Source organism: Lolium rigidum, chromosome 1 (genome assembly GCF_022539505.1).
Source record: "Lolium rigidum isolate FL_2022 chromosome 1, APGP_CSIRO_Lrig_0.1, whole genome shotgun sequence".
In the NCBI taxonomy this organism is placed as follows: Eukaryota; Viridiplantae; Streptophyta; class Magnoliopsida; order Poales; family Poaceae; genus Lolium; species Lolium rigidum.
Window position 1 is genome coordinate 855284 of NC_061508.1, and position 8565 is coordinate 863848.

The following is an 8565-nucleotide window of genomic DNA, read 5'->3' on the forward strand; positions in this document are numbered from 1 at the left end:
TCAAAAAATGCCAAAACTTACTACGACTTCCATCTGAATAGACGTAATGTTCTACAATTAGTAACCAATATCACCATTGCTTTCCTTGCCACAAAACAAGGAGAGCATCAATTTATGACCCAGCTCACGATACACTCTTTTTGTGAATCTTAGTAAGTCCAACAACAATGAAATAGCAAACTTCTACCAACGCATAGCTAACAAACTCACTTCGCAGCTGCCCGAGCACCACCACGACCACCGGTGCTGGAGTGATCGACCCGCTGGTAGCCAACTTCGCCACCTCCACGAGCTGAGCCACCTCTACCCCCGCCTCTGCCTCCGTATTCAGATCGATAGTTGAAATCACCCCTTCCGTAGCCTCTCCCGCCAGTGTAACTACCACGGCCTCTCATCCCTTCACCTCGGAAGTTACCACCTCTACCCGGTGGAAACCTTCCTCTGCTACTGCCTGAAACCAGAAAAAAACACATGTATCATCAACTGATGAGAAAGAGATGCAGCAGACACGCATCATTTTTCCAAGGCATACAGTAGAAATTGTGCCATGAATTGTATCATACACAGTTCCATAAATTACAAGAGAAATTGTTGTTGAAGTAACAGAATCAGAGTTAATCTATATGTGCATGTCAAAAAATGATTTAACTTCATATATGTGCATCATGTCCATCACAGAAATGTAATTGGTCAGCAATGAACAAAAACATGGAAGAGCAAAACAGCAGGTGGCAGACCAGAGTAATGTTTTAAAAAAACATGTCAAAAAATGATTTAACTTCATATCTGTGCATCATGTCCATCACAGAAATGTAATTAGTCAGCAATGCACAAAAATATGGAAGAGCAAAACAGCAGGTGGTAGACCGGAGTAATGTTTTAAAAAATTGGCACAGATAACAGCGTTAATAGTACTGTGTGTTAGCCAAAATATGTAACCATTTCACTAGTCAAACGATGAAACTTCGACTATAAGCTACCTCCCTCCGTCCTGTAATATAAGATGTTATTACAACATATAGATAGGCTTAATATGTTGTAATAACATCTTATATTACGGGACGGAGGGAGTACATTACAGTTCATGGATTGATCATTATTCACTGTCATTTTCACCTTCAGATAAAAAACTTAGAAACATATCTGCAACAAGACCCAAAACTTGTAGAGTAATAATATGTACAACAGGCCAGGAATGCTATAGACATGGCAGGGTAGGGATGATGGAACGAAATAACTTCCTTTTTCAGGGCATACAGCCAGATAGAAACTCCTGGATGGCTAGGCTAAAGTCAGATTTCTTGCTCCTAATTCATAGGACTAAAAATACGCTTCACCCTTTTATTAACTCTTTCCTGAACACTTTCTAAACCTCTAGTCTTTTAGGTGCTGAGGTACCCCATTTGTCCCTATGTAATTATGTAAGCTGTACCTTGGGTGTTCTATGAAATGAAAAGACAGTAGGAGCATTTCCTACCGTCAGAAGGTTAAAAAAGGGTAAGGTTCAGTGTTTAAGTTTTAGAACATACCACGTGAACCAGGGGTTCTTTTTTCTTCGACGTGGCATGGCCGGTCATCTATCGTCACAGGAGAAGCCTTCAGAGTAACAGATTAATGAGATCAAGAAGCAAAAGTTAGTGTGGAGCTTATCAAATTGATTTGGGCTGTAGTAGAGGTTAATTCATGAAGATTAAAATGCAGAAGCAAAACAAACAATCCAGGATAAAGAGAGTAAGACAAGTAAACAACAAGTGGAAGCTACAAATTAAATGTCAGTCAGAAGTCATGCGACTAAAACTAACTATCAAACCAAGAAAACTAAAACAAGATAAATTCATCAAGAACCTTGTAAATGGAATCAGAGAACATTAAAGAACCTTCTCTACAGAGAGTAGGGCATGCATGCTTTAGTGGGTTGAGAATAAGGTTTGAATATCTCCAGTCCCCAGATTCTCTTGCTAAAATGTAGCACTAATTTTTAGTTACTAGGGGAATAACAAAAATGTGATAAAAAAACATTATCACTAGCCTATAACTCTATGCATCCATCCTTCCTCGTATAATGAAAGAAATGAATAAATGAAAACATCGCTGCAGCAAGTATATGAACACAATGAACTTGCTTTGCTTTTAGTAGCTTGGTTAAAACGAAATCATAATATCAGAGCATCAAGGGAACTCACAGACAGAAAAAATAATTAAGCTATGCACATATTAATTGATTATACGATTCCACATACATCTACATCCCTCAAAACGAAGCCTTCAGCTTCAAACATGATGCAAATATCATGAAATGAACTGACTCGGTGACAACTGACAAGCCATTTGTAATTTGTAAATAGAAGAAAAAATGGCACGGATCCTTCAATAGAGAACAAGCAAATGATTTAATAGCTGGACTAAAAATTACCGCTAGTGCGCTTTGAACTGAGCTTGCATCCTCAAACTCGATAAAGCCGTAACAGAATCCCTGAATCTGCGATTTGAGATGGAAACGTAAGAACAGGTGTTCAGAGTTTGGTTCACTGAAATCATATGTTGAGCAAAGAAAACGCACCTTGTGGCTTCTAACTTGGATCCCGTCAGGTTTAATAGTACCAAATGTCTTGAACGCTTCTTCCAATTGGCTGGGTGTGGCGTGCAAGGGCAGATTCTTTACGTATACCGCAAGAGCATCAACTATAGAGAAGAATGTGAATCATTTCAGGCAGAGGATAATGGAAATCATAAGGTATAGAATTCAGTCTTGGATTTAGATAGTACCTTCTGGATCCTGAATGGTGCTGCTCTCAGGGTTGGGACTGAAAGCTGGAGCATCAACGACTGGAGCGGGAGCAGGAGGAGCTTGCTTCTCGGGTTTCGGTGGAGCAGGCCTGTAAGGAACAGCGGAATTTGGTGGTAGGACCGCCTTCATGACTTTGACCTGGAACACAACGAGAATGCAATGATACTGAGTTACTGAGAATCTCAAAAAAGTAAAAGTACATGCACACATATTGACCAGTTAAGCATAAAAAAAAACTTCCAACAAAGGCACTAGCACTATTATACAAAAAACAATCATAATGTAACATAAGATACTTCATACTTTGATTCATGTTACCCGTGAAAAGTAAAATACAAAGAAGATCCCCTGTTAAGATTAGCATCAGCATTTCATAATCAGTTTATGCAACAATAACCCTGAAAGTGAGAAGTCAGAAGCATCATGTGAACATTTACCCTCGAGATTTTAGAACATTTATTAAACCCCATAAATTATCTATCTGTTGATTAGACATTTTAGTTGCATGGTTCCAACTTATGAAGAACCTGTAAAAATATATATGTACAGGCTAAAATATCAGAAATAAATGTTATTTCCAGCATTGTAGATGGAAATAAGAGGTTTCCAAAACGTACAATCGACGCGTAGGACTTCTTAGGGGCCTCCTCCTGCGGTACAGGGGGAGCGGAAACCGGCACGGAGGCTGCCACCACATTGTTTGGCACCTCATCTATGACCTCAGCCACCGGTATCTCCTCGACAACAGGCACCTCGACTTCATTGGGTGGGTTGTACACCTCCTCCTTGGGATCCTCCTCCTCGTGAGGCGCAGGGTCGGACAGATCCGGCTCTGGCTGCGGCTGCGCGTCTGCAGACAGAGTATTATTATGCGAGAGTTAACAAAGGATGGTTCACAGGAAACATAGGTTTCAAGAAGGAAGATGTGAGAAGGCAGCGCACCCAGGTCGCGAGGGGCAGTCTCGGCAGGTGCGTCAACGGTGCCGTTGGGCAGAGCTGCTGCAGCAGGCGCAGCCGCGGCTTCGAACTCCGGCGCCGGCTGCTGAGGCGGCGCCGCCGCGAGCGGCAGCGACGGTGCGGCGGCGGTGGCGGCCTCCCCCTGGCCTACGTAGCGCAGTATGTCGTTGAGGACGAAGTATCCCTTCTCCTGCGGCGCGAGGAAGAAGGACTGCACGAACTCGCGGCAGACGTCGTCCTTGCCGGTGAGGTGTCCGGTGACGAGCACGGTGACGCCGCCGCAGAGCGAGTCCTGCGCGTCGACGCCCTTGATCTCGGCCCGCGCGATGTCCATGGACGTGATCTTCTCGTTAATCGCCTGGCGCGGGGAGGTGGGGAACGGGTGAGAAATGTCGGGCGCGGAGGGTCAGATCTGGGGCGAGGGGGGCGGGGGGAGGGCGGGGGAGGGTGGGGTTTACCTCCATGGTGGTGACGGTGTCGAGGTCGGCGCCGGCGGTGGCGGGGCGGCCGATGTGGCTGGCCTCCTGGTAGAAGCGGAAGACGAGCTCCGGGGACTGGTGGAGGATGTTGTAGTACTGCGTGACGAAGGCGTTGCCGACCTGTGGAGGAGGAGAAGAGGGGGACCGTGCGTACGGCGGGAGCGGGTCGAGTCAGCGCAGATCCAGGCAGGTCGGGGGCGGACGGATCGGGAGGGAGGGAGTGGGGTGACTTACCACTTGCGCGGGCGGCGTGGGTCCTGCCGCGGCGGCGGCGGCGGCGGGCGGAGGAGGCGGCGCGGCCATGGTAGGAGGAGGGTTTTGGTAGGGGGAGGAGGGTTTGGGCGTGTGGCGTCGCGCTTCCCGCAAAAAAATGGGCGAGGAGGAAGAGAGAGGGGGAGCAGCGGCGGCGGCTGGCGAGGGTTATACGGGAGGGAGGAAGAGAGAGTGTGGGAGTGGGGTGAGTCGAGGGCTGGCGCGCGGCCGTTGGAGATTCGGACGGCTGCGATGGGACGGAGCGGGTGTGAGTGCGTGTGTTGTGTGTGTTCCTCTGCTGTGGTTTTTTTGCTGGTTTCGGCGAGTGACAGACAGTGAGCTGTGATCTGCTGCTCCAGCCGGTGGAAACGCTGGATGCGGATGTGATCTGATGTGCGCGCGCGCCGTGCTTTCGGTTGCGGCGACCGTGAGATCTGCCGCAGCCACGGGCGTTACGTGTCAGCCTACGATTCGGGTTAGATCTTCTTCGCCAATCCCAACTCGTACATGGTGGAGCCACTCTGCGCATTTCTCTTCCTCCCAAAGTATTTTTCTCTATCAAATCCCCCCTTTGGTCCTGCATCATACCTTGGGTGAAGGAGCCTAGAATCTATATGGGAGGTACGTTCGATTCGGCCGTCTTTGACGAAGCAGCCTCTTTGTGTGTTCGCTGGCAAAATTATGCACCAAGCTTGTGCGAGAGAGGGATGACAGGAGCTCGCGGGTGCGCGAAATCCCAAGGGAAGAATCCGGCCATCTTCTCCGACTAGTGGACCTTTACCGCTACATGTCATCTTCCACCGCCTCGCCGACATATCGTCTTCCTCGTCTGACTATCAAATCGTGGAGAGCAACATTAAACCCTACCGACGGCAGCTTAGATCTGGTGGCAGATCTACAATGTGTAGTTAGTGTTCTTGTACCAACTCTGCGCTTATACATGGCAGCAAGAAACAAAGGGCGGCTAGTAAGTTGCACTGTACTATCTGCCGCAGCCACGGGCGTTAGAGCATCTTCATCCGTTGGGGCTCCCGAGTCTGAAATCCGACGCTATTTTGCGCTGGATTGGACGAAAGTTTGGCCCGGGTAGCACCGAAGTTCCAGCCGTCTCCCCGGTAGACACCCGGTGTTCGGCGTTTTTAAGAAAAATCATCCCTGGAAACAACCACAATCTCAAATATGCAGCATAGTTCTGCAAAATTGACCAGTTTTGCCAACATTTGGCTTATTTTTAGAAATAAAAGGTTACAGTTCAACAAAACAAGACAAGTTTTCAAACAAATCAAATGAAAACTAGTTGGTGTTGCCTCGAAGCATCCATACGTGCTCCACAAGATCATCCTGCAGCTTTTGATGCATTGTGGAGTCTCGAATCTCCTGACGCATAGCGATGAACGCAGCCCACGACGCCGGCACCTGGTGGTTAGGCTGTGCAAGAGGACCCTCTCTATCATATGGTGCAGCTTGCTCGCTCGGAGGAACCGAATACTTCCGCTCATTCTCGATAATCATGTTGTGTAAGCACACACAACAGTTCATCACCTCCCACATCTGATCTTTGGACCAAGTTAAAACGGGGAACCGGACTACATCAAATCTCTGATGGAGGACACCAAATGCACGCTCGACGTCCTTTCGGCAACCTTCTTGTTCCTTGACAAACTGCTGCTCCTTCGAGAGGGCGGGGCTTGAGATAGTCTTCACAAATGTTGCCCACTTTGGATAGATACCGTCTGCAATATAGTATCCCTTGTTGTAATACTGGCCATTGATCACAAAGTTAACCGGGGGAGCATGACCCTCAACAAGCTTGGAGAAGATCGGCGAGCACTGCAAGACGTTGATGTCGTTGTTGGATCCCGGCATACCAAAGAAGGAGTGTCAAATCCAGAGATCATAGGTAGCCACTGGCTCAAGTATCACAGTGCAGCTTTTTTTGTGACCCATGTACATTCCCTGCTAGGCAAACAAACAGTTCTTCCATTTCCAATGCATGCATTAAATGCTTCCAAGCATCCACGGAAATCCTCAAGCTTCATTGACAGCGAGGATCTTAGCAGTGTCTTCGACAGTGGGTGATCTCAAGTAGATGTCCCCGAACACTGCTATCACCGCCCTGCAGAACCGGTAGAAACAATCAAGGGCGGTGGACTCCACCATCCGAAGATAGTCATCGGTAGAATCACCAGGAGCTCCATATGCCAGCATTCGTATAGCCACCATGCACTTTTGGAGGGCGGAGAACCCTGCCATGCCGGTGCAATCCAACTTGCATCTGAAATAGGAGTCGTACTCTCGCAGGGCATACACAATTTTCAGGAAGAGTTTCCGGCTCATCCTGAAACGACGCCTAAAAATAGCCTCACCGTGCAATGGATCGTCGGCGAAGTAGTCGGCGTAGAGCACCGTTTCGGCGAGGAAGAAAAGAAGCTCCATCTTCTTCCTCGCAGACGACATGCCAGCGAGCACTGTGGCCATGTCCTCGTCGCGGATAAGCACACCCCGGACGTCGCCAAACCCTCCAAAACTGCATCCAACTCTTCTCGCGTCCGAGCCTATCTAAAAACATCTCGATTCGTGCTCGTTTGCAGTATCAATGTCACCGCCACATCTCGGCCGTCGCCGACGGTGAACTTACCAATTCGACCTCGTCGAGCTCTATAAATAGGCCAAGAGCTTCTCCAGGAAACCCTAGTACCTCGCCGCCCATCCATTTCTTCTCAGACACCCTCTATCTCTCGTGTTCTTCCACGTACTATCGCCGGCGTCGATGACGAACCCGACGGTACAAGCCATCCCGGAGTCCATGGAGTAGCTCTGTCGACGCGCCTGGCCATGTAGATCACCCTGGAGGAGCAGAGCATCAAGGGGAGCCAAGTCGAGGAAGAATTTCGGCGTTCCCTTTCACCCGGGTTCACCGGAAAACATCCGATTGTCGTCGTCTCCGACCATCTCAAGCTTCACCGACGGTCTCATCAGCTTCCTGGTGAGTTGGCGCGTCTCCTGAACCCACTGATCCTTCCTAGCTCTGTCTCTAGCTCGATTTCGACATCTCGCCGGAGTAAACCGCCGCGGAGGGTGGTCGCCGGCATAGCTCCGATGGTCCTCTGAGGAGGGCGACCACACCATCGTGTTCGTTAGGTTCCAGGGAGTCGAAAACCGTCAGTAGTTCGTCTCGGGAGGCACTAAAATGGCGGCGCCGTCCTCAGCAGACCGCCGGTGGTTAAACGCCGGTGAGGTCAAACCCGCGGTCAAGGTTGACCGGTCCTTGCCGCGTGGCTGCTGAGGTGGACACAGACCCCACATGTCTGTCTCTCAGACTAGAAACGAACCGGTACGTTTAGTGTTTTCCATTTATTTCAAATTCCAGTAAATAGCTAAAACTTTGCAAAATCATAGAAAATTCATATCAACTCAGAAAAATATAAATAATATATCAAAATGCTCACAAAATTAAACTCTATTCAAATAAAATAAAAAAATAAAAAATGTGTGTCAAAATGAAAATTCACTTATTTTTAACTTTATTAATTATGCCTTTTCATTTATTGAAAACACAATTTAAATCCAATAAATCAGTTAAGTACCAAAGATTAAATAGTAACTATTCAGTAAGTAAATAAAATGTTAGGATTAATTTTCTTAATCATCTTGTCATTAATTTAAATATTAGTGGTAATTCGTAAACCCTAATTTGCAAATAATTGTTTTCTATTTTCTTTAAACCATAATACTAAAACAAGAAAATATTAGAAGTAAATATTATTGTTGGTAACTCAAAGATTGTTTACTTAAACATTTTTAGTTCACAAGTTATTCAAAAACCTAAACCATAAATATAAAACCCTAGTTCCTAAATTAAAATTTAAACAGGAGTTACCCTAATTATTAATTCTTGCGAAAATTAATAAAATACTAAAACCATTATTAATTTTGTTTCAAAGTAATTAGTGACCACACCTCTATTGTCAAGTATTAGTTTAAGAATTGTATCAATGAAGAAACCCTAGTTCTAATATTAACAAGAACCTTGATCCCATTATTTTATGTGTTCATCATAAATTGCTTCAATTCTAAAACCCTAGGGGT

The 8565-nt window shown here is 46.5% G+C and overlaps 1 protein-coding gene across 1 annotated transcript; it reads right to left on the bottom strand.

The window, feature by feature from the left end:
- Positions 1 to 4599, bottom strand: LOC124684812 (nuclear transport factor 2-like). The gene is made up of 9 exons (XM_047219062.1): positions 4459 to 4599; positions 4204 to 4344; positions 3731 to 4103; positions 3406 to 3638; positions 2767 to 2926; positions 2561 to 2682; positions 2414 to 2479; positions 1530 to 1596; positions 1 to 451 (listed from the first exon to the last, which is right to left on the bottom strand). Exons 1-9 carry the CDS (start codon positions 4525 to 4527, stop codon positions 207 to 209), a joined length of 1476 nt encoding a protein of 491 aa, XP_047075018.1. The 5' UTR covers positions 4528 to 4599; the 3' UTR covers positions 1 to 206.
- Between the last annotated feature and the right edge of the window lie 3966 nt (positions 4600 to 8565).

Coding starts and splice junctions, on each gene's coding strand:
- LOC124684812 (XM_047219062.1), bottom strand. CDS start 4,527: ATGGCCGCGCCGCCTCCTCCGCCCGCCGCCGCCGCCGCCGCGGCAGGA. Junction 3,639..3,730: donor GACTGCCCCTCGCGACCTGG/GTGCGCTGCCTT, acceptor CTCTGTCTGCAG/ACGCGCAGCCGCAGCCAGAG. Junction 2,927..3,405: donor AGAAGTCCTACGCGTCGATT/GTACGTTTTGGA, acceptor GTTGTGTTCCAG/GTCAAAGTCATGAAGGCGGT.